Source organism: Balaenoptera musculus, chromosome 7 (genome assembly GCF_009873245.2).
Source record: "Balaenoptera musculus isolate JJ_BM4_2016_0621 chromosome 7, mBalMus1.pri.v3, whole genome shotgun sequence".
NCBI lineage: Eukaryota > Metazoa > Chordata > Mammalia > Artiodactyla > Balaenopteridae > Balaenoptera > Balaenoptera musculus.
The window spans coordinates 53,099,815-53,126,493 of record NC_045791.1 but is presented as its reverse complement, the minus strand read 5'-3'; the positions used below and the strand labels follow the sequence as shown (position 1 = coordinate 53,126,493).

The 26,679-nt window shown below is 38.0% G+C and overlaps 1 protein-coding gene across 1 annotated transcript in view; it reads left to right on the top strand.

The window, feature by feature from the left end:
- Positions 1–1,834: 1,834 nt before the first annotated feature.
- Positions 1,835–26,679, top strand: part of SLC25A12 (solute carrier family 25 member 12) — a 90,942-nt gene continuing 66,097 nt past the window's right edge. Inside the window, exons 1-3 of the mRNA XM_036858211.1 lie at positions 1,835–1,917; positions 2,864–2,917; positions 20,829–20,971. Of these exons, the coding sequence (XP_036714106.1) occupies positions 1,906–1,917; positions 2,864–2,917; positions 20,829–20,971 (209 nt within the window). The 5' untranslated portion in view covers positions 1,835–1,905. The remainder of the gene's footprint in view (positions 1,918–2,863; positions 2,918–20,828; positions 20,972–26,679) is intronic.

The following is a 26,679-nucleotide window of genomic DNA, read 5'->3' as shown; positions in this document are numbered from 1 at the left end:
TCACCTTTATTTAGGGTAACTGAGCTCTCCTAACTTCTCTTTATTTAGGGTAGCTGGCAGCCTTAGTTTTAAATTATTATATCATCTCCATTGCAACTAGATTGGCATCAGTGAAACTCTAGAGCTTGCTCAAAGATCAGCTATTTTTTATTCAAGAAAATTGTTATTGTGGCCTGGTGCCTGCCTATACCTATGAATTATTGTGGTGGGTTCTGTCTAAACATAGTGTTGTCTTCCTCTCTATAAGTGGCCAGTCTGTCCCTAAATTTCACTCCAGCGGTATGGATTTGGTCAACAACAATGTGTTCCGATAGAAAATAATCCCTTCATTTAAAATAAATGCCTTCCTTTCCCTTAAGTACTTTTATTCAAACTAAGGGACTTTGGGCTACAAACAGACATCCTTCCCTTGAAAAGTAGCATAAAATAAACAACTTGAGATTCCTACTTAGAGAAACTTCATAAAATAAGAGAGCAGAGTATCAGGGACATAAGGTGCTGGTAAAACAAAATATGAATTTGTAAATCTTTATGTCCAATTACATTGTTAAAAGAACTTTGAATGGACTGAAGAAAGAGATGTGATGGTGGCAGACAGTTAAAGCAACTGCAGCAGAAAAGCTCACTTTAGGAGTACTAGTAATATATCATTCCTTATCAACAATTTCCACTTGCCAGTCCACTTGCCTCATTTCTACAATATTAACTTGGATACTTAACACAAATATTATGATTAGTGAGACTGGAGAAAAGGGAAGCCTCCTGTGAGATTCAACACTGGAAATGGAAGAGGGTGGAGAGGGATTATAGCGCTAAATGAAATAAGCTAAACCTTGGAGTTGTTAGACTTTCTTTTTTAAACAGGGAGCTTGCTTGGTTTAAAAACACAAACAAACAAACAACAAAAAAAATACACTTAGGTTTGGGGTTGTGGGGAAGCACTGACCATCTGTAAACTCCTAGACAGTAAGGGCTATATGTTATTAATCTTTGTATTCTTTATAAGTAGGACTGTATCTGGCATATAATAGATGCCCAGCAAACGTTTGTTGAGTGACTCAATATTCAGCTCAATATAGTCATAATGGCAAGACTCAGTTTGAGAGACATTATTTTGGTTCAAAGTAGAGCTACCCTTTCTTAGACAGGGCTGGAAATGTTTATGTAGAGGCAAGTTGGGCCAGGATTCAGTGCCAGCCGTGTCAAATGGATTTTTTTTCCCCCTAGGCATTTGTGCCCCACCTCAGGCACAAAGGATTTGGGTGATTAGGAATGTGGAGCCTACTAATAAAGCTTTATAACAGTACACGAAGCACAAGTATATTAGGCGTATTCATCGCATGCCAATTTAAGGGCCTATTTCTCAAGTTATGTTTACTTAGGCTTTCCCCAGAGTGAGTGGTTCCCAATCTGTTTTATTGTCAGTATTTCCCTTTAGTTGTCATCAATTCACTTGCTGTTATTCTTTTAAATGGGACATGTTCTTTGATCCTTCGAAATCTTGCTCAATCTAGGCCCCAAGTGTTGCTCTAAGTCTCAGGAGAAAGCGACTTTGGCTGAAGTCGGCTCCCAAAGCCACACCCACTAAGAGGCCTTAAGAGACCTGGGGCTTTCCTGGCGGCTACTCAGCTGCCGGCAACCACGCGGCACGTCGGAATCCCACGGCTTGGTCCTCCAGTCTCCCCGGCGGAAGGCGCGTCCCCCTCCGCGCCGTGGGCCAGCTCTTTCTGGCCGGGACGCCGGGCCTTCTGCCGGCCCCGCCCGCCCCGGGCTCATTTGCATAGAGGCGCGCGCGGCGCCGGCGAGCGGGAGGGAGGGCGGGCGCGGCCGGGAAGGCGGCGCGCGCGTGCCCTGACAGCTCGGCCCTGCTCGCTCACTCGCTCGTCCCCGGCTTCTGAGCACAGCATGGCGGTCAAGGTGACTCTAACTCTCTGCTGCTGCCTTTATTTCATAAGAGACATTCCGGGGACCGTGCCTGCAGTCCCTCACCTCTTCCTATTTACTTCTTTGCCTGATTGTTAGATAGCGTGTCCTGGGGCTCCAGGGGGAGCCGTGCGGGGCTTGGACCGGAGGGAGAGGATGCCCGGCCGGGGGAGGGGAAGGAGGAGGGATTGTGAGTTGAAGGGGCTTGTAAGGACCACAGGTCGGTGAAGGAAGCGTCTTATCCTGCCCTGGGTACATGGGATTGTGAGCCAGGGGTTGGAGGGCATCAGAAAGGGAGTGGGAGGAAGTGGCATATATAGCCGGGGATGCCTAAGGCATCTGTGTACCGCGGTGGGGGAGGGGGTGAGTAATTGAGTATTTTGGGGGCTCTGGAGCCGGGGGCAGTGGTTGGCATTTGAGCTGCAGGTGGCAGGATGGCTAAAGTATTTAGAAACGTTGCAGCAGTTTTCATTATTTTAGGTTGGGTGGAGAAAGAGAGGGGCGTGGAGATAATTATATTCTGGATTGCTTTCCACGGGAAGAAAGGCCAGTAGGCCATGCGATTAATTTGGGAGTTTCAACTTTCCTGTTGTCTCTACTCTTAATGGCCTCTTGATGTGAAGGTGGGTGGTTGCCAAATGTGTTGCTGGTGGATGTGGAGTAAGGTCGGGGATTGATCCTCATGGCCTTCCCTTTCCAGTCCAGGGGAAATCTATCTGGTAGATTTGCTATATTTTAGGCTCTTCACACCTGTCTTTCCACCTTGTGGTCACAGAGCTCCAATTTGACAGTTGTTATCAGTATTAGCGCTTTTGGTTTGTTTTAAGCTAAATGCCCTTATAAAAGATAAGAGCATTGATTGCTGGCATTTGTGAACGGTAATCTCAAGAGATTGCCTGGTCGCTAGTGAAGCATTAACTGGCTTTTTTTTTTCTTACAGGTGCAGACAACCAAGCGAGGTGATCCTCAGGAGTTAAGAAACATATTCCTACAGGTAAATTGGCTTATGTGTTGTGCTTTTTCTTGGTGGGGGAGATGTAAGTCTAGTACTTTTTAGGCCTTAACTTTCAGGAATGTTCTATTTTCATGTATTCTTAAGAACATGACAATAGATAATGTAGATTATAAGTCTCTTATTAAGTTTTTATAAAAAGATTTCCCTCGCATTATTTTTTTAACATGACTTAAGACATGTAAAAAAACACTAAAAAGAATTTCCAGCTTCTCTTAACCATTGTGACCAAAATAAAATTTCAAAATGTATTGACACTCTTGTGCAATTGATAGGTATGATGATTAAAATTCTTTTTTCCTTGAAAGTTGTGTGTTTATAAAGTTTTCCTACTTCTAAGCAACTGTGTAATTTGTTACAGAGATAAGAATATTATAGCTGCTCTTAATTTGTGTGTGTTTTCTACCTCTGTTTATTTATATTATATTCATGGGCATTGGGGCTTGTGTTACAAAATGTTACTGTTTGGGATTCTTGCAAGGATCCACCTTCACTTCTGCTAAGTTTTTAGGATCGGTGACTTGCTGTAGACTTCTAAAAAATTGGCTTAGTTTTTTTGTTTTGCTTTCTTTTCTTAAATTTCAAAAGTTCTGCATGCAGGAAATTGTACCAAAGTACATATAGAGGGAGACACGCTAAGGTGTTCTACCAAATGTTGTGTTTTTCTCTGAAATCTTCTTTTAAGAACTTTCTATACTGGACCTGGTTCTCGTATAGAAACTTTGACCTTGGGCAGGTCCCTGCTGGGTATTAGTTTCCTCTGTAAAATGAGAGGTGATCTGCAAGGTTCCTTCCAACTGCAAAAGTCTATGATTCTATATTAGGAACAGACTCTAACATATACAGATCAGCCTGGAATAGATGACATTTTTATCTGAGACATGTGAGTTGCTTAAGCTATTGTTGGGGAGCACGCTTCACAGATGACCAATTAGTGAAAATGAGAATCTTAAATTTTATAAAATCTGACGAAGGGAAGCATCATTTCCAGAACAAAAGTAATTGTGATAGAAATGCTCTATTTATGGTTCAAAACCTTTATTCCTCACAATTGTTCTTGAAAATAACCAAAAATATGTCAGTGTTAACCACACCATGTACTCAATTGTTTTATGAGGAGTTCATGTGATATAGTTAATTTTATTTTCTAAATTCGGTAGGCATGGAAGAAATCATTTGAAATGCTGCAGGAGGTGATGAACAGAGCACTGACTCAGGTGTTAGGAACACTGGGTTCAGTTACCAGCCCTGCCTCTATCTGGTTGTGGTACCTGTAAGCTAATTATCTGGCTTTCCTGGGCTTCATCTTCTCACGTGGGACTCAGTGGGCCATAAGGGAATGTGAACTGAAGTCCTTTCAGCTTTAAAAATCCTATGGAAAAAATCTGTGATTCTGTATGGATTTGGTTTTTGGGGAGAGGGGAGGATGCAAATAGAGAGAGCTGGGACTGTGCCTAGCTTTTTGAAAACTTTTATATCTTATCTTTTTACACATTATTTTGATGACACCCTTATTTTTTATACTGAAAATTTGTGGAATTTATAATTGTATGTTTAGCACTAACTGTAAAGCACTGACCCAAGAGTTATTGATAAGAGACAGAGGAGATACTTACCTTCAAGTAGCTGAAGCAGCTTTAGTTGAATCAGTTTGAGGGCAGTTAGCAAGTAACATAGATTTTTAAATTTCTGTCTTAAATACTTCAAACTATAGTTACTTGAAGCTGTAGGACATTATTTAGAAAGTTTTGTTTTAGATACATATGGTTTATAAATATTTTAGAGGTAATAGCAGGCAAAAATACATACTAACTATGCATTTCTTTACAACTCAATGTTGCTACATATATTTACTGAGGATTATTTGTGTGCCATGTATGCACTTGTATTTAGTTTAGTATATTGAATAATTACAGGGGAGGATTGAGCCAAGACTTGAATGGTAATGGACATGTGACTAGCTCCTCTTTGAGACGGGTTCAGTCTCCCACAGTTTTTGGTAGAGGGAGTCAAGAATAATGAAGGCAAATGCATAGCCTCTGGTATGACAGTCAAGTTGGTTTGTCTAGATAATTGTGGTCATGTAATAATAATGACAGTAGCTATCATTTACTGATCGTTCTGTAGTATGCTGGGTATTGACCTAGTCCTTTAAGGGTATTATGTTAATTTTCTTTTTTAAAAATTTTTAATTGACATGTAGTTGATTTACAATATTTCAGGTAAGGGTATTTTATTAATTTTCATAACAACCTTAGGAGATAGCATTATTGTCCCTGTTAAACAGATGAAGTTAATTGGCTTGGTTAATGTCACTTAGCTCATAAGTGGTAGAGATTGGATTCAGATCAAACTATAGAATCCATCTTCTTAACCCTTATTCTCTACCATTTGTGGGATCTTGAAATGGGTTGACTTTTGAAAGCTGGAGGTAGGTAAGGGTCTAACAGCAGCTGTGTTTGTTAAGAAGTTAAAGAAAAAAAAAATCCGGTTACCTAGGTGATGAAAAAAAGTACCTTTACACTGTGACTACCTAGAACATTTGGCCAAGGAGTTTGGATTTGCAACAGTAGGAAGGCACTGTGGGTTTCTGAGTGGGCAAACTGAAATGGTGAATTCTGGCACCTCTTTGTGTATGTTGGATAAAGTGTGGAGAGGTTGGAAGTAGGTAGAGAGATCAGTTAAGAGGCTATTGAAATAATTCATGTTGGAGATAATGACCTGGAGTGGCCGATGGCTGAGGAAATGGAATGGAAGGGCAATACCAGGGACTTTGGAAGGGATGAATCAATTGAATTTGGTGTTAAATATGAAAGTAAAGGAAGGAGTAGTGAATCTGACATTTTTAGCATAGATGTTAATTTATAAGGCATCTATTTTGGGAATTTGAGGGGGGGGCGGTTTGAAGTTTGGTTGCTAAATAAATGTGTCCCAGTAAGTAAAAGTCATACAAATTTGTACAGGTGGTAGATGAATCCTTGGGTTAGGGGGATTAATTATAAAAGAAACCAGACAGGGAATAAGGGACTGATTTGTAAGTGATATCCTCAATTGAAGTGGAAGGAGGAGGAGGAGAACTAGGGAGAATGATCCCATGGGAGTTTAGAGTTTCACAAAAAGGGTATAGTCAAAGGCTATAGTCAAAGACTAAAAGATTATTCTAGATTATTATTATTCTAGATTATGCTAGATTATTCTGTTATTAGTATAATTTGGTTTTGGTAGGATTTGGGGGTCACTTGAGTTCAGGGTCATTTGAGCTACTTAAAGAGAAGATTTAATTTTGAATTTTAGAATGCAGTTGAAAGCTCTCTTTTATAAAATTTAGATCTGTGGCATTAACTGTCTAAATTCACAAATAGTCAGTGTGGCTCAAAAAATCATTTGTTTTGTAAACAGCAAAATATTCCTGTTTGAAAGTGTTGTTATATCTATGTTTAATGGAATCATGTGTGCAAGTTCATGAGAGTAAAACATTACGGTTCTGAGTATAGAGAAATAGGTTTATTTTGTCTGTGTTCATTGTTTCTCAAATTTTGATGAGCTATGTTTTCTATTAATTAAAAAAGAACAATAATATTCACTAGGATTCTGCTTTTTCCTGCCACCCAAGTTCATAAAATTGGAGCAAAGCTATGAATTCTTATGTGTTAGACTGCTATAATTTTACAACCAGCTGTCAAGCTAATATTTTACTGTTGCTACCCTTACAACTGTCATTTCTTGATTTATGCCTTCTTTTACCTCTCTCACCCACACACTATCATTGACCCAAATTTGCTACATCAGAGGTATACAGTAGCAAAAGGAGACAATAGAAGCAATGAAGAGGGAGGTGAGGTGAGGACAACAGGAATGTCACAGGCTGTTTGTTATAAGCCTGATGAATTTCAAAATGAAGAGTTAATCTGGTTTGGTCTGTGCTTTGTGGCAAAGTAGGTTTATCAAAAAACTGTTTTAAGGGACTTCCCTGGCTGTCCAGTGGTTAGGACTTGGCGCTTTCACTGCTGTGGCCCCCGGTTCAATCCCTGGTTGGGAACTAAGATCCTGCAAGCTGCGCGGTGGGGCCGAAAAAACCAAACCAAACCAAAACAAAAAACTGTTTTAAGTGAATGATTTTTCAAGATCTCTGTCTTTTTTTTTTTTTTATAAATTTATTTATTTTATTTTATTTACTTTTGGCTGCGTTGGATCTTCGTTGCTGTGCACGGGCTTTCTCTAGTTGTGGCGAGCGGGGGCTACTCTTCGTTGTGTTGTGCGGGCTTCTCATCGCGGTGGCTTCTCTTGTTGCAGAGCACAGGCTGTAGGTGTGCGGGCTCAGTTGTGGCACGTGGGCTCAGTAGTTGTGGCTCGTGGGCTCTAGGTGCGTGGGCTCAGTAGTTGTGGCACGTGGGCTCTGTAGTTGTGGCTCGTGGGCTCTAGAGCGCAAGCTCAGTAGTTGTGGCACACAGGCTTGCTCCGCAGCACGTGGGATCTTCCCGGACCAGGGCTCGAACCCGTGTCCCCTGCATTGGCAGGCGGATTCTTAACCACTGCACCACCAGGGAAGCCCTCTGTCTGTTTTTTAGTTGATAGATTTTCTGTTGTTCATTTACCAATGTATTCTATGATAAAAGCAATACATGTTGAGACTGTACCGTTGCATATGCTAGACCAAAAATGTATGGCAATGTAGAAACCAAATATTATTTTGATCCTGTTCTTTTTTTTTATTATCACCAATGTAACAATGAAGATCATATCCCATATAAAATTATGAAAATGCATTTTTTCTATCTTGTTTATTTTACATTAGAAAGTAGGTATAGAAGATGCTGCTGCTAATGTAAAGCAAAGAGTGATTCTTCCTTAGGGTTTTTATGATAACATATAAATTTTTGATTGAAAGAAATGTCCTTCATTCAGTAAATATTTGTTTACATATTACATATTTATTTACTTTTGGCAGTAACCTGTGGCTGAGAAGGGAATTAAGCAGGGCTTTTGGCAGGAGACTTTTCTATTTTGTTGAAATATGAGTTAGGACTATGTTTTCCAAAGTGTAGAATGTGTACCACAATATTACAGTTCTAATAAGATTATCAAGTATTGAAAGATGATAACATCTACTGAGGCCAAATGTGGAGAAGAAAGGTGCTCTCATACTGCATTTGTGGAAACAAAGACTCTTTGCAAAGCAGTTGGCAATGGTTTAAAATAAAAAGATACCACTTAAACAAGCAATCCTACTTTTGGGATATTTATCCCAGAGAAATAAAAATATTCATAAGAATATATATGTACAAGGTTGTTAGTGGCAGCACTCAATTGTCCCTCAAAAAATAGAAAAAATAAAAGGGGGGGGGACAAAATAAATGCTATCAAAGGGAAGCGGTAGAAAAATTATGAAATAGCCATAACATGGAAAATTATGCAGATACGAGAAAGAATGAGTTAGGCTTATTCCAGCTGATTTAGAGGGATTTCCAATGTACTATAAATGAGGATAGAAAGATGTAAAAAAGTTTATGTAGAATGATTCTACTTTTCTAAACATTACTTCATATATGTTGTATGTATATTTAAACATATATATGTTTGATATGATTTAATGGGCATTAAGAAAGGTATGGAAGGATAGATAATGTTAACTTGGTTGGGGAAAGAATTCGGGGGAAATAAAAACAAAATTTCAATGTATATGTATTAAATTTTGAGCAAGTGAATAATTTAAAAAGTAAGAACTTAGTAATTCAGAACCTGAAGTTAAAAAAGGACTTTGCAGTGTAAATTGGGTTGTAGAACCCAGTAAGAGACACACAGAAGGGGATATATAGTTTTCTTAGCCACACCGATTAACAGGTTTTCACCAGTTTTTCAGACTATAGGAATTGAAGATGATAACCTTTATCTTTAGTTTATAAAGTATTTGCCGTAAACTATGTAGAGTTCTCATTAATAAAAAAGTGTTAGGCATTAAGGGCATACTAGCAACATAGTGAAGCCTTTATCCTTGAATCAACTAGACAGATTAAAAATAATTGAAAAGATGAAAAAATGTGTTATTAAATGCCATCTATGTTCTACTACCAATCAATACATTTTTAATTGTCTTCTATGTGATAGGCTAGGCATATGTGTGGTTCTACCTTTGTAGATAAGATAGAGGAGTTTAGTGAAGGTAGGACCTCACATTCTAGGTAGGGGTGAGACAGACAATAACAAAGCCCACACACTGAGAAACAAACAAACAAACAAAAACCAACTACAGATTGTGACAAGTCCAATAAATGGAATGATGGAAAAGGTGATTGTTTTTCAAGATGGTGGCTAGTGAAGGCCCCTGAGCAAGTGATATTAGGGCTGAGAACTGAAAGGTAGGTATAGAGAGTTCCGCAAGTACAAGGGCCTAGATGTTGATAGGGTTTGGTATGTTCAACAAACAAAAATGAGGCCAGTGTGCCTGAAGCGTCAGTGAGTGAGGGGGTGCGTGGCCAGTAAGAGATGAGGCTGAAGGAGCCACACCAAGCAGGGCCTTGTTTGTAGGCCCTGAAGAAGAGTTTGGATTCTTCTTATAAAGAGTGTCGTGGAAACCGCTGAAGGTCCTTCACCTTGGAAGTGGAATGATTCAATTTATATTTTAAATACATTGTATTTAGATAGATCATATTGAAATGTAAGCTTTCTCATACATTTCTGTACTTTCTCGTGGATGACTGCCTTGAGTAGACTGTGATTCTTTCAGTTTCATTTCCTCCTGTCCACAGCATTCTTAGAATATCTTGAGCTGGGCCTTGGTTGACTCCTTTTCATTCAGGAGGCAACAGAGTGTAGCTGGAACCTACATGGGCTTTGTAATCTAACCAGAACTTGAATCCTTATTTGATCCCTTTTTGCTATATGACCTTAGGTGTTTACATTACTTTTGGAGTCTGTTTCCTCATCTGTCTAAGAAAGAGTAACCATATCTAGCATGTAGGGATGTTATAAAGATAAATAAGGTAATGTGTAAATAGTGCCTGACACATGGAGAATCTAGTAAAGCTTAGTTCTTTGTCCCCTTCCTTTTCTTCTGAGGTGAGGACTTTTCTTTCCTGAAAAGGATCTCAGTCCCTTGTGTTCCCCAGGTAACTGTGCTGGACCTATAAAGTGACTAAGATGCTAATAAGTGTTTATGATTATGTACATTTAATCAGTTAATTACTCACATTCTTTTTTTTTTTTTTTTTTTTGGGATGTGTTGGGTCTTCGTTGCTGTGCGCGGGCTTTTCTCTAGTTGCAGTGAGCGGGGACTACTCTTCGTTGTGGTGCACAGGCTTCTCATTGCAGTGGCTTCTTTTTGTTGCGGAGCACGTGCTCTAGGTGCGCTGGCTTCAGTAGTTGTAGTGCACAGGCTTAGTTGCTCCGCGGCCTGTGGGATCTTCCCGGACCAGGGCTCAACCCATGTCCCCTGCATTGGCAGGTGGATTCTTAACCACTGCAGCGCCAGGGCAGTCCTACTCACGTTCTTGAGATATACATCTGAAGATCTTCACAAATCCCCACATTCAGAAATACCACCGTAAGAGGTAATTTCTCACCAGTCTGTAGGTTCTGAGAAGGGGTAGAGCCATGGTCTAAGACTGGGAGACTGTGGAAGATATATGCAGTTTTCTTTTTTTAAATTTTATTTATTTATTTATTTATTTATTTTTGGCTGTGTTGGGTCTTCGTTTCTGTGCGAGGGCTTTCTCTAGTTGCGGCGAGCGGGGGCCACTCTTCATCGCTGTGCGCGGGCCTCTCACTGTCGCGGCCTCTCTTGTTGCGGAGCACAGGCTCCAGATGCGCAGGCTCAGTAGTTGTGGCTCACGGTCCTAGTTGCTCCGCGGCATGTGGGATCTTCCCGGACCAGGGCTCGAACCCATGTCCCCTGCATTGGCAGGCAGATTCTCAACCACTGCACCACCAGGGAAGCCCTGCAGTTTTCTTTTGAACCTTCAGTTGCTCTTTCTGAATCAGAGAAGGAAAAATAGTCCAACCAAGAAATACCAAGACACAGATGTGAAAGAGAGACTTGTAATTCATTCTTTATGTGTGTAATTTTAAAAAAATCATCATCTCCCTGTTCTGTCCAGCTCTCTTTTACTTAGCGCTGCTGAAATTTCTGAAACATCGTTCACTGAAACCAGTGCCATGGCCAGTATTGGGCTTCTAGAACTGTGCTATTGTTTGCTTACTATTATGTCTTAGGCACTGTTTTAAGTGTTTTATACAAATCATATGCAATCCTCAGAACAACTCTATAAGGTAGGTGCCATTAATATTCCCATTTTATAGATGAGAAAACTGAGCCCCAGAACAGTTAAGCAACCTCCTCAAGGTTGTATGGTAAATGGAAGAGACTTGCTTTATGTATGTTAATACAACATGCCTTTTTAACTTAATATTGTATGGCAATACAGGTATGGTAGTAAGTGTAGAATCATCTCATTGTTTTTTTGTAACCTTTTAAAAAGCCTTTTTTATTATGGAAAATTTCAAACATATATGAATTTAAAGAAGGTAGCATAATGAATTGCTATGTACCCATCACTGATCTTCACCAACTATCATAGCTAATTTTGCTTCATCTATATTGCAGCTGCACTGGATTATTCTGAAGCAATTCCCAGACATCCTATCACTGCATGCATAAATACTTTAGTGTCTGTCTCTAAAAGATGATGACTCTGAAAAACCAACCAAACCACAATACGTTGTCACACCTAAAATTTTTCCTTAACCACATGGATTTCCATTCACTGTTGAAATTTCCATGCTTGTTTCATTTTTTCTTTTTAAAGGTAACTTTTTTTTTTTTTAATTTTTATTTTTGGCTGCATTGGGTCTTCACTGCTGACGCGCTGGCTTTCTCTAGTTGTGGCAAGCGGAGGCTGCTCTTTGTTGCAGTGTGCGGGCTTCTCATTGCAGGGGCTTCTCTTGTTGCAGAGCACGGGCTCTAGGTGAGCGGGCTTCAGTAGTTGTGGCACACAGGCTTCAGTAGTTGTGGCTCGTAGGCTCTAGAGCGCAAGCTCAGTAGTTGTGGCACACGGGCTTAGTTGCTCCACAGCATGTGGGATCTTCCCGGACCAGGGATCGAACCCGTGTCCCTTGCATTGGCAGGCAGATTCTTAACCACTGAGCCACCAGGAAAGTCTCTTGTTTGATTTTTTTAAAGTTGCTTTTTTAAAATCAGGACCCAAGCCAGGTTCCTACATTGCATTTTGTTGATCTGTCTTTGCTCCCTACCAGGATAAAGGGCCTTCTTTCTCCATGGCAAAAATCTTGCTATTTAATCAAGGCTTACCAACAGTAAAGCATTCTGTACTCCTAGGAGCTGCACCTTGATTGTCAAACGTGATTTGCCCCGGCTTATAAGTATATACGTTCCTTGAATGTTCCCATGGTTACTTAGACCAAGAGATTGAAGTATTTATTTTAAAAACAATGCAAATTAATTATTCAACTTAATCTGCCCTGAGAAGCATTCTAGTTCCAGTTATTGACTTGTCTGGGGTCATTATTTTATTTCCAAGGTTTTCGGCCATTTTTAGGGGTTGTTTTGATAGACTTAGTTTATTATGGTAGCTTTAGTTGATTTCAGTGATTAAGGAGAGTCTTAAACCTCCTCATTCTGTTAGAAATTGCATTGTTTAGTAGCTGACAGTAGGACTTGCTGTAATGGACAGTAAAAAATACATATATTAAAGCAAAAAGAGAATAGTATTTCATGAAGCAATCAGAGTGAGAAAGGCAGACTTCTGGAGAATTTTCTTTGCAAAATCAAATAGAAGGTTTTGTTTCTAGTATACGTGAAATATGCAACTGAAAGTGCTAATTAGATGTATAAAACTGCCTTTTCCTAATGCATTTGTAGATTTTAGTAAATATCAGAAAAATTTTGTGTCACTAATTAAAATCTCTGTTTAAAAAAAATTAATGCGGCTCAATAGAGTTGTTAAAATTTATGTGACCATATGTGTTAAAAATTATTTTTTCTCATTAAAATATTATTTATAATAGATGAATTCCACATTGTACTATTGTAACAGGGTTTGTGTTGTTGGATTTGTTGCGGTCTTTGCTTGTTGCATAGAGTGCTTGTGTAGTGAAAGGGCATGCATTCCTGACTAAATTTGGCTTCCATTAGGAGTAAGAGCAGTAATAATAGTGAAGGACAGCAAGAAGATTAGCTTCATATGCTCAGCTCTTGCCTTGGTACCTGTCTTTCTCCTCCACTGTTCATGTAATTCGTTTTTCTATATGGGAAATGCTCTACGTGTTATTTGTAGTTACTGCACTTTGTGACGTTGTCGTTTGAGAATTACTGAAATCGCAAGGATGTTAAGATCTGAAAATGTCAGTGTATCTTAATTGGAGCAAAGTCATGGAGGAACAGTGTGTTTTGACTCATGTTACAGCCACATGTTGGCTGAGCAGAGATGAAGCTGCCTAGACCAGTCAGGACTGATTTTCTGGTAAACCCAAGAATAGTGGAAGTCAACCCCAAAGAAACCTTGGTTTGGATAAAGGTGAGGAGTTAGAAGAGTAACTCCTTCATGTTCGAGCAGAAGCAGAAAAATTCAATACACAAGGAGGGAAATTGGGATCCTCTGCTTTTCTGTGTTTTCTAAGCATTTTAGAATAACTATGTCAATATGCATTAGCTTTACAATTTCCAAGTACTTTGGTGTTCAAGATCTCATTTTCTTCCTTAAAAAAATATCTATCTTTCTGTAACTTCTTGTTAAAGAAACTCTGAGAAGCTATGTGTTTGCTCAAGAAACCTCTACTAGTTAACGACCCAGGCTTAGTTCCTGTTTTCTGACCTTAGTTTCAGTGTCCATCATGCCATCCTCTCTGAGCAACTTGAGGGCTGGAGCTAAGTTTTTTTGATCTCTACATCCCTAGTACCAGGCCTAATGCCCAGCACAAAGTTGGTGCTTGATAAATGTTTTACAAGTGAAAACAAAGTAACCTGAAAGATTTGATTTAAGCAGATTTTCGGCTTAATAAGTAGTGCTTCTAGATATATTACCTTGTTTTGGTATTACTGAAAAAAGAAAATCCTTTATCTTGACACACTGTATAATTTTTTAAAAAGTAACCAACTTTCTAGTCACAGCCTGTCAGAATTTTCCTTTATAATCTCTGGAAAATCTTTTAGAAATATCAAATATCAAATAAAATCTGTTTTTGAACTTAAACCATTTAAACAGGTAATTTAATATCATTTAGACTATTTGGGTTTACTCATTCATGTCATTGAATTTTAAGTTAACCTTTTTTTTTTCTTTACTCAATGGAAATTTAGGGTTGTGTATAGACTCTTTGTAAAGTCTACTTTATAGTTAACCTGTGATGTAGGTTGCATACATTCTAAAGGTTACTTAAGGTTAAATTTGGTAAATTGCAAAGGAGTTACTGTTATCCAATTTACTACAGTCAAGTGAGGTCTTGATGTGTTGATCTGTAGGCTTGATAGGCAAAACACTTCTAGATAACATGATCTTATCATTAGGTGCTAGAGGTAGTTCAGTGCAAGTACAACATAAATCTGTATATGAAACCCTACTGTCTTTTATCAGCAATAATTTTGACTAAGTGTATAAAGATTTTAATTTTTCATTAAGATTCATTTTCTTTCTCAAGCTTCAGAATGTCAAGGCTTTTTCAAACACATGAACTATACTCAAAGTAAATTCAAATATTTCTGGAAATGTCAAAGCTATGTGCACTTTTACATTAAAATACTTGCGTTAGGTTAGGAAAAAGTTTAATCGAGAGAATAGACTATTTTTGTTCAGATACTGTCAGCTACTTCTTGTCTATGTCTTTCGTGTGTCCTTGACTTCTTGCCCAAGAGGGATTTATGACTGCTTAAGAAACATATTTGAAATGGCAAATGATTAACTCTAAAGTTATTTGGAGTATGGATATAATATTTGGTTAATTTCATTTAAAGTCATTTTAGTTCAGTCTTTGAAATGATAGGAACAAAATAGGAATGATATTGTGGGACTTCCCTGGTGGCACAGTGGTTAAGAATCCGCCTGCCAATGCAGGGGGCATGGGTTCGATCCCTGGTCCGGGAGGATCCCACATGCCACGGAGCAACTAAGCCGGTGAGCCACAACTGCTGAGCCCATGCGCCACAACTACTGAAGCCCGTGCACCTAGAGCCCGTGCTCTGCAACAAGAGAAGCCACCTCAGTGAGAAGCCCGCGCACCGCAACTAGAGAAAGCCTGCCTGCAGCAATGAAGACCCAACACAGCCAAAAATAAATAAATTAATTAATTTTTTAAAAACTTTAAAAAAAATTAAAAAATGATATTGTGAAACTACTAAATTACTTTAATATATTAATATTTTAGCATAAGTGTTAGCCTAGGAGATCCAAAACTTTTTTTAAATTGCTTTTTATCATTTTTAGTGTAAACATGCAAGTCATTTTGGTTAGCAGAAAGAGAAGGTCTCAATAAGGCCACTTAACCTTTTCCTATTTCTAGCTGTTTGTGTTACTTTAGGCCTTGTTTCCTTTTTTTGGTCTGTTTAAACATTATTATCCAGTCAATTAAAATAAGTGTTGAAAGCAATGAAGTTATTTAAAATAAACAGGTCAGTCTTATTTTAAAAAATACTTTTTGGTTTAAATGTATCACCTGTTTTAGAGGTACCTGCTTTTCTTTGTTAACATAATACCTAAAAGGTTTTAGTCTCTTGACTGACTGTGAGTAGATTCTAGTTTCAGTTCTAAATTCCTTCTTCTGTTTTGTCTGTTCAGGCAGCAGGCTCACTGACATTGCCAAGTAATTGTCTCTAATTTAATGAGTTAATTAGTTAACTGTCTCCTGCAGAAGTCAAGTACTGACTCCTTGTAGATGAGAAGACTTGTGTTTTTTTCCTCTGAGCTATGCACTTTATCTTTCAGTTAAAATCAAGTTAAAATAGACTAGGAGAGTTGGGGAAAACACTAGCAAAATACCTCAGGGTAAGTGATTCTCTGGCATCATTTATAACCTAAGATACTGGCAAAGCCTGTTCCAAGTACATGTCAACAAAAGCATTTGTTTTCCTTGTTGGCCACTGTGTCCTTGGTGATTTGTGCTAAGGCTGCTCTATTTCCTGATAGTTTTAAAGTCAAGAATGTTGTGAAATCCTGGTGATTCAGTAAGTACAGTATACATTCTGTGTGTGTGTGTGTGTGTGTGTGTGTGTGTGTGTGTGTTCTGTGTATATAGTGGTGATAGTCCTGGCAATCAAATTCAGGTATTAGTATTAGATATTGGACACCTCCGTGACAAAAGAAATAAACAATTAGTTGCTGTATTTTGTTAATACTAACTCTGAAATGTTTTCATATTGTTTCTTTTGAAAATTGACATCTGCTAATTAAAGAAAGCAACACTCAAATTGTGAAGTGAGAGAACAAATATCACCATAACCCATCTCTTGTATTTTCTTATTTTATATTTAGTTCTTAATTCTTTTAAATTTCTCATAAAAGTTGGCCCAGGATTCTTTGTCAAAGAATATGAGCATATCTATGGTTCTTTATATATGACATGTATGTATATTTGTGTGTATGTACATATATATTGCTAAATCACTTTTTAAAAATTTATTTATTTATTTATTTATTTATTTATGGCTGTGTTGGGTCTTCACTGCTGCGCACAGGCTTTCTCTAGTTGCGGTGAGCGGACTTCTCATTGTTGTGGCTTCTCTTGTTGCGGAGCACGGGCTCTAGGTGCACAGGCTTCAGTAGTTGTGGCACGTGGGCTCTAGAGCACAAGCTCAGTAGTTGTGGCACACGGGCTTAGTTGCTCCGCAGCATGTGGGATCTTCCCGGGCCAGGGCTCGAACCCATGTCCCCTGCATTGGCAGGCGGATTTTTAACCACTGCGCCACCAGGGAAGCCCTAAATCACTTTTTAAAAGGACTGAATTTGAAAAAGCAAGGTGTCTAGAACAATGTAAACAGTATGTTATCATTTGTGTAAAAGAGAAATGGATAAGAATATTCATACATACATATTTGTATGTATATATATTGGCATATATATATATCTTATATATAAAATTTACTTGTTTATGCACAAAACATCTCTGGAAGCATATGCAAGAAATTGATTGCCCCTGGAGTGAGGAATTGAGTGACTGGGAACAGAGGTGGGAGGAAGACTTTTCACTGTATATCCTTTTGAATTTTGAATGGTATGAATTGACAGTATTAAAATCATAAATAAAACAAAAAGCCGCTAGCAGTGGGTGCAAGTCCCCATTGTTTTTCATTTTCACTCCCATTGCCTTGGTTCAGGCCTCAGTCTCTTTTACCTGGATCATTGCAGTAGCCACTGCTTGGTCTCCCTGCCCCCAGTCAGTTTCTCTCTTCTCCAGGCCATCTTTTACATTGCCTCCAGAGAGAGCACAGGTCAGATCATGTCTCTCTCCTGTCGTAAAATTTTCAGTGGCTTCCCATGGCCAGGATAAAGTACAGACTATTCAGTTTAGCATTTCACGTCTTCCACTATCTGGTCTCAAACTGCCTTTCAGCTTCACTTTCTTCTACATATCTTTGTATACCCTCTCTTTGTTACCATTTCTTTCTCCAACTAACTCCTCCTCCCCCCAAAAAGAAATAAATATATTTTAAAAATTTCTGTATTTGTTTGCTTTTTGTTTTTTGTTTTTTTTTTAAGCCTGAAATACCCTTTCTCTCCATTTGCAGTTGAAATTAAATTTTACTTTAAAGGCCTATTCTAAACATTATTTTCTTTTCCCTCCCACCAATCCCTTCCCATCTATCTGCAAAATGAATCATTCTTTTTGGTTCCCAGTGTATGTTTCTCATACCTTTGGCACTCATTCTAGTTAGTTGTTGACTTGTCAGTCTCTTAAAGTTCTATTTTTATACTTCCTTGTATTGATCCCTCTTTCCAGTTGCAGTAGTCTCCCTGACATTGTGCCTTTCCCCACTCCCGCCTGTCCTTAACTCTGGTGGTTTTCGTATCTTGGTAAACATGTCAGGGTATACATGTCAATGTATAGCATAACAATGTTATGTTATACATTGAAGAACTTCAAGGAGGAGAAGAAGCAGTTGATTAGAATTAGTAGAATCCACTCACTATCACTATCAGTGCCATTCAGTTTATTTTTTCTTTATCCTATGTTTGCATGTGTATTGTTTTAAAATTCAAAGATTATGTAGTTTTCATTTTATAGATGTGTGTTATATCTAGAGGCCTGGGAGGAGAATGGCATCATTGAAGGACTCACAGCGAGTTAGTGGTAGAGCCAGGATATAAACCCAGGACCCTTTCAGGAATGACTTTTATAACATGTAGAGAGAACATGACTTTATTTTGGGGTGATATTAGTTAGGTGCTTTTGGTAGTACCAGCTAGTAAAAATGTGTCCACCTTTGGGCTGCTTCTTGTGCAGGCTGATAGAGCATTTGTTGTGATAGCCTCTATGGTATTTTTCAGAGTACAACAAAGGAAACATTAAAAAATTTAATTCTCTCCTTATTGAAAGAGCTAGTGGCTTGGTTTAGACAGATTCACAAATGAGGACATTTGAAATGCTTAACCAAAAAGCAGACCAACAGTCCTTTGCTCTTATCCTTCTCATCCTCGTCTTGTTTCCTAGAAGCAACCTCTTGTAACTTTTCTAGCTATTCATTTTGATATTTCCCTTCATATTTCTATACTGCTGTTTCTAGACACTATTGACTTTCTTTTATAGCAGTTGAGGACTTAGCTTCTTTATACTACTTCCTCCCCCATTCTTCTCCCTCCATTCTTATGAGCACATTTGTAATTGTTATTAAATTAATATTTGGTATCTACATTATTATGACTAAGTTCTGTTTATTTTCAGCCAAGTCATGTATTATAATATTTTCTACTTTTACACAAAAGAAGTACTTATTCATAATTTAATTTTTTTATAGAGTTAAAAATTACCTAACTTTTCATTTACTTAGTGATTTTTGTACCTAGTACTAATTCATTAACAAATGTTTACTGAGTGCCCTCCATGTGCCAGGTATTATTCTTGGTGCTTGGGGATACATCAGTGAACAAACTAGACAAAAATTCCTTCTTTTGTGTTATTTACCTTCTAGTTGGGAGATACAGTAAACATAATAAAGAAGTAAAATATATAGTATGTTAGAAGGCGATAGGTGCCAGGGGGAAAAAAAGCAGAGCACCCTGGGGGATTTGGGAATATGATATAGACATGGGTGGTGATGCGAAATAGGCTGATGAAGAGTAGGTCTCGTTGAGAGGAGGGCATTTGCGTAAAGATTTAAGCTCCTCCCTATGTTATTTTCCACATGCCAAATGCCTTGGATACCCTGACATTCCAGTTTCCCTAGTGGCTTGCCCTCTTGGAGCCCTCTGTCTGCCCCAGCCAGGAATGGCACTCCAGAGACCGGCAGCACAAATGTTGTACTGGGATTTCCCTTGGCCACTTTACTGGGTTTGATTATCTGTTTCCTGGATCCCCTGTCTTTCTCTTACTTGGTCCATGCTCTCTTTTTGATGGAGCGAATTGTCTTATAGCTTCCTGAGAAAGGGTACATAAAGGGAGAAAAAAATCTTGAGAACCTGGATATCTCAAAGTACTTTTAACCTACTCTTACAATTGGTTGAAAGTTTGACTCAGTTTAGAATTCTATGTTAGAAATCATTTCTCTTAGAATTTTCAGTGCCTTACTGCAATGTCTTCAAGCTTCTATTGTTTCTGTTGGGAAACATTGAGGCCCATGATTCATAATTCTTTATATATGACCTATTTTTTCTCTCTGAAAACTTTTAAGATTTTCTCTTTATCCTGATGTTCTGCAATTTTATGATGATGGGCCAGGCTCTGGTGTGGGTTTTTGTTTTGTTTGTTTGAATTTATTGTGCTTGGCACTGGTGGGCCCTTGTATTCCTCAATTCTGGCAAATTTTCTGATGTTACTACTTTGATAGTTGACTGAAGTAGCTAAATTGATCAACTACAACCCAAAGATGAAGGCTTTGGTTGTTCATGTTTGGTCACACCATAGTACACAAAACCCTGAATGTATAAAGAGGCATTTATATGATAGGCAGGTATTATTATTATTTTATTCTCTAAAATTATTGACGTAAAAGGCAGAATGTTTTTGTTTTTTCTCGCTTCTGGAACTTAGAATGAGTACCTATGATGGCAGGTCTTGTTTGCTATGCTGTTGTCATTCAAGGTTTGGCAGGTTGTGTCCCCATCCCCACCCCCAGACTCTTGCAGGCAGGAAGTCTCCAGATGTTATCTTCTTGCTTTCCATCTTGCTCACTTGGCTGCCCTTTCACCTTTCTTCGTTTTTCTCATATTTTTTCATATATATCTACACATACATTTGATTGACATAGAAGTCATTACATACAATTTACCATTTTAAAGTAGTTTATTTACAATGTTGTATGACTATCACCACTATCTAATTCCAGAACATTTTTATCACCCCCAAAGAAAAACCCCCTACGTAAAGTGGTTACTCTCCATTCACCCCTCCTCCTAGTTCCTGGCAACTACTCTTTTCTCTGAAGCTCTGAATTTGCCTGTTGTGGACATTTCATATAAATGGGATCATGTGGTATGTGGCCTTTTGTGTGGTTTCTTTACCTTATAATGTTTTCAAGGTTCATCCATATTGTAGCATGTATCAGTACCTTACTGATGTTCTTAACTCAGGCTCTGGGTGTTTGTTTTTTGACTATCCAGAGAAAAATCTGCGTTTATTATTCTTATTTTGATTATGATACTGGCCTTTAATTTACCTTTTCAGAAAACATTTGTTGGCTACAAAATGATATTGAGTACTTTTAATTTTAAGTATACATTATTTATTTATTTTTTAGTATGCCAGTACTGAGGTCAATGGAGAACATTACATGACACCAGAAGACTTTGTCCAGCGCTATCTTGGACTGTATAATGATCCAAATAGCAATCCGAAGATTGTGCAGCTCTTGGCAGGAGTAGCTGATCAAACCAAGGATGGGTAAGAACCTTTATGCACTTTTTAAAAACTAATGTTCTTCCATATTATATTAAAAAATAGGAAAACCATGAATTTACCCATGACCATCTGGAATTTTAATATTAATAAACCATATCTTTTCTTAGAAGTTTATAAAAACTGTTATTTAGTGCCATTATCAAATATACTAGCATTTCTTTCTTTTTTTTCTTCTTTTGAAAAAAAAATTACGTGCAAAAGCCATATTTTATATTGAATAATCTGAGCAGAATAGTGTTCAGGTAACTAAATGTCTTTCATTCATTCATTCATTCATTCAGTAAATATTGAATACCTACTATATTTTAGGCAGTGTTCTAAGTACTAGAATTCCATCAGTGAATAAATCACAGAAAACCAATAAACAAAATTTAAAAGTAAATTATAACGTTAGGTGGTTATAACTGCTATGAAGAAAAATAAATCAGGGGAGAATTTAGAGAGTGGTATTTATTCATTTATCTGTGTACTCATTTATCTGACAAATATTTATTGAACAACCACCATTTGCCAGGCACTGTTGGACGTTAGAAATACAAACAAATTAAATGAGGTTCCTGACCGTAAGAAGAAGCTCATGGCTTAGTGAGAAAGAGGATGAGTAAACAAAGAAAAAAAAGTAATACTTTGGGAATAAGGTGTTATAGTAGAACCATATGAAACATACAAAGGACACCCAAGAAAGCATGGTTAACTCTGTTTTGGGTGGTCAGGAGAGCATCTTAGAAGAAGTGATGCTTGAGTGAAATCTGACAAGACAAAAAGGAGCTTGCTGGTGGTTGGATAAATAGGGAGGAGAATTCCAGGAAAGGGAACAACAGTGGCATGAAACATCAAAGGCCACTTGCATGTCTCTGCTGCATACACATTGAGGAGGTTGTGTTATAAGTACTTTGGTGGGGCTGTGGCATTACTTTGTTGTTGTCAGAGTAGCGGTTGGAGTGCAGCTGGGGACCTCATGTGCTTAGCTTTGACTGTATCCTGTAGGCTTGTGACTCTCAGACTTGGAGGTATTTTTAGCCTGGCAGTGTATACATGTGTGCAGTCACAGAAGTTACAAGGTGCATCTTACTAGCGTGTCAGTTTACTCAAATCAAGGGGAAACAGCATTTTTATATTAAAATCAAGTATGACTGTATTATGGAGGGAATGGAATATTTATATGCCTTGCTTTGTGAATTCCAAGCTACAGCCCCAGGCCTCCAAGGGCCCAGTTTCTTTATCCTACCTGTAGAGGTGCTTGTGTGAAAAACTTTGAAAAACTAGGCAAAACTAGTTTTAAGTCTTTAAACCTTATTTCTGTTATTACAAATACGATCAGATTTTAGAAAAATGGAAGGTTAGAGTAGGACAAGACTTGCGTGCAGTGAAATTCGTTTAGAAGGCTGTTGTAATAGTTAAAGTAGAAGTGTTGGTTTCTAAGTTCTTTGAATCCTGGGTTATTGTATTCATTTGTATTTTCTCACAGAATCTAGCACAGTGCATGAAATTTACTATGAGTACTTTATATCTTGGAAAGATTTTATATAATTTATCAATGGCAGATATCAGGGAACTTGTATACATTTTGTGCCCGGTCTCTTAAAAAAAAGTCAAATGAACTGCTGAGTTACTGTGGACCATTCAGTCATTGGGTCTCTCAATAGTGATTAGACAGTAAGGCATATAAAAATTAATCATATTTAATCAGAATTCCTTCTTCAAATTTATTAAAGCTCTTTTAGAAACTTTTAGAGTATTTATTGTCATTAATTTGGCCTGAGACTTGCTTTCAGATATCCATATCTTTTCAGATGCTTCCTTTTGTGACCGTCTGCTCTGATCCATCCTACTTGTCTATCTTATTTGAAGCTTCATGTGGTTCTGCCAGAATCAGTTGTGTTGTTAAAGTGTGGTCAAGTGGAATCAAGTGTTTAAGTTGCCAGAGTGGGATAGATCAAAAATGGGTTTGGCTAGTGAAGAATCTGATACTGTTGAATAGTGTTTACTTAAAAAACAACAACAAAAACTGTTTCTCTTTTGAAAAGGTAAATCTGTTCTATTTCAAATTTTAAAAACATCTTAAACTTCCTTTTTCCCCCTCTCTCCTTGGAATAAATCAGATTGAGATTGGGTAGGAAATCTGATTCACAGAGTTAGGTCATAAAAATTATAAATATATGATAAATATGTTTATGAAACATAGATTATTTCTAAAAGCAGAGAAAGGTGGAATTTTCTAGAAACACAGTGATTCTTTTTTCTTTTTTAAATTAATTAATTAATTAATTTTTTGGCTGCGTTGGGTCTTCGTTGCTGCACATGGGCTTTTTCTAGTTGCGGTGAGCAGGGGCTACTCTTCGTTGTGGTGCGCGGGCTTCTCATTGTGGTGGCTTCTTTTGTTGCGGAGCACGGGCTCTAGTTGCTTGGGCTTCAGTTGTTGCAGCACGCGGGCTTAGTAGTTGTGGCTCGCGGGCTCTAGAGCGCAGGCTCAGTAGTTGTGGCGCACGGGCTTAGTTGCTCTGCAGCATGTGGGATCTTACCGGGCCAGGGCTCGAACCCGTGTCCCCTGCATTGGCAGGCGGATTCTTATCCACTGCGCCACCAGGGAAGCCCTAGAAACACAGTGATTCTTAACCTCCCGTTCTTGGATAGTCTTCAGAGTTTCCTGAACTTGCTGAAATATAATGCGAAATGAGCGAATTTGTATCTGCATTTTTCTGGGGAGAAATCACAGGTTTTTCAAAAGGGTCTATGACTTCAAAAAGGTTATGAAGAACCTAGGGGCAAGACGGGAATAAAGACACAGACCTACTAGAGAATGGACTTGAGGATACGGGGAGGGGGAAGGGTAAGCTGGGACAAAGTGAGAGAGTGGCATGGACATATATACACTACCAAACATAAAATAGATAGCTAGTGGGAAGCAGCCGCATAGCACAGGGAGATCAGCTAGCACAGGGAGATCAGCTCGGTGCTTTGTGACCACCTAGAGGGGTGGGATAGGGAGGGTGGGAGGGAGGGAGACACAAGAGGGAAGAGGTATGGGGACATATGTATATGTATAACTGATTCACTTTGTTATAAAGCAGAAACTCACACACCATTGTAAAGCAATTATACTCCAATAAAGATGTTTAAAAAAAAGTTAAATATCATTGTTAAAGTTTCTTTAATACTTTTAAGAAAATCAGAGGCTTTGATAATGTTTAACTTATTCCAAGTAGCCAACCCTTCCTCATTTAACGTTTAAGGAAAATGAGCTCCGGAGAGGTTTATTGACTTCCCCAATAACACAAGATTAGTTCTCTTAATTTAAAAAAAAAATCTTTTCTCCATTGTTCTGTTTCCCACCCCTTTACCCAGGGCAATGATGAAAAGTTAGAATAGTTCAGTTGGCCCATCTTTTTTCCAGCTCCAAGAGGTCTTCCTTGATTCTATTATACTTTTTTGATGATGAGTCCTATAGATATATAACTTGAAATAGAATCACATGATATTGTTTATAATTACCCCAGACCAAATCTCAGTTAATAGAACTAGCATAAACAAGTTTGAGTGATTTAGTTAAGTGTATCGGAAAAGGAGGTTTGGGAGTGGTCAAATGTGGTCCCATGCTCTGCCCTTATCCCCCATGTTTTCTTAGCACGTAAACTGCCCCCTTTCTCTTCTTCCCCGCTCCCTTTCCTCCAACAGATAGTAAAATAAGCAGGAGTGTTTTGATACAGGTGCTTGCTATGGAGAGCCATGTAGAACAGCATTGTATAGTATAAATAGCATGATGGGTTGTCTAAAAGTAAAAGCCATTAGCCAAACATTATTTGTGAGATTGTGGCTTAAACTTTGAAGTTCTGGCTGTATAATGAAAAGCAAAATGATTTTGTGCATTAATTGCAGATCTCAGGGACCATTATTGTGTGATTTAATCTAAAATATTTAGACAGTTTCTTGTTTGAAACTGTAACTTCTAGAACCATAGTTTCTATATTTAGCTCTAGTCAGAATTTCATCAGGAGACCCTATTCTCCTATAATGTGGAAAACTCTAGTTTTCCTTCCTTTCTTTTTCACAAGTGTTTTCCTTTAATATTCTACATGCATACAGAAAAACCTTTAATGAAGAAATCTTGGTTGTTTTAAAAATTACAAAATTATCATATTAATGTTTTGAAATTTTATTAGTTTCCATTCAGTAAATTAAAAAGGAACTCTTTAGGAAAATTTTAAAACACATCAAATTCATAAAATATATTATTTCAAAGTTATAAAATGAATACATGTTCTTTGAAAAAAGTCGAACAGCAGGTAGGGTAAAAAGTGAAGGTGCCCCCTCATCCTTGTTAAAAGAAAGCAAACTATGGGCTTCCCTGGTGGCGCAGTGGTTAAGAATCCACCTGCCAATGCAGGGGACATGGGTTCGAGCCCTGGTCCGGGAAGATCCCACATGCTGTGGAGCAACTAAGCCTGTGCACCACAACTACTGAGCCTGCACTCTAGAGCCCGCGAGACACAACTACTGAAGCCCACGTGCCTAGAGCCCATGCTCCACTACAAGAGAAGCCTCTGCAATGAGAAGCCCGTGCACCACAACGAAGACAACAGCAACTAGAGAAAAGTCCACGTGCAGCAAAGAAGACCCAACACAGCCAAAAATAAATTAAAAAAAAAAAAAAAGAAAAGAAAACAAACTATTTATCAAAGTGTGAAGTAAGCAACGGTTTCTTCACTCCACAGTTAGTGGCTTGTGGTTTGCCTTTGTTCTGCTGAAGTCTTGATCAGGTTCTTTTATAGATAGGAGAATCCATGGCAGGATAAAGGAAAAAGAGCTTTAAAAATTATTCTGGAACATGTTTGCTTTATGTTGCCAGATAAGCAGACTGTTTCTTGCTTTCTGAAAAGTATTGTTACATTACAATGTGGTATAAAATGCCTGTGGGCTAAAAATAGATAAGGAGCATATCAGAGAGAATAAGTGGCCTATCCCCACTCCCCATTTCTTCCCAATATTTTATTATGAAAGATTTCAAACATTCAGGAAAGTTGAAAGAATTTTACAGTGAACACACCATATACCCACCACATGTATTCTACCATTAACATCTTTCTCTACTTCTTTTCATGTATCTATCCGTCTATCTTTACATCAGTCCGTCTTATTTTTTTACACATTTCAAGTAAATTGCAGACATTGATACACTTCTTCTTAAATATTTCAGCATGCATATTATTAACTAGATTTTAATATTTGTTTTGAGTTTTTTTTCTTTAGATGTAACATTTACACACAGTGAAAAATATAAATATTAAAGGTACATTTCCTGAGTTTTGACAAATGTGCACACCTGGAAAACCCCATGTGACTTGTTATTTTTTATTGTATTAAAATATATATAACATAAAATTTACCATTTTAGCCATTTTTAAGTGTACAGTGCAGTGGCATTAAGTACATTCACACTGTTGTGCTATCGTCACCACTATTCATCTCCAGAACTTTTTCATCATCCATACTGAAACTCCATACCCATTAAACAAGTTCACATTCTCCCCCAACACCCAGTTCCTGGTAACCACTATTCTACTTTCTGTCTCTATGAATTTGTTCTAGGTACTTCATAGCAGTGGGACAATACAATATTTGCTCTTTTGCATCTGGCTTATTTCACTTAGCATAATGTTTTAAAGATTCATTCACGTTGCAGGATGTATCAG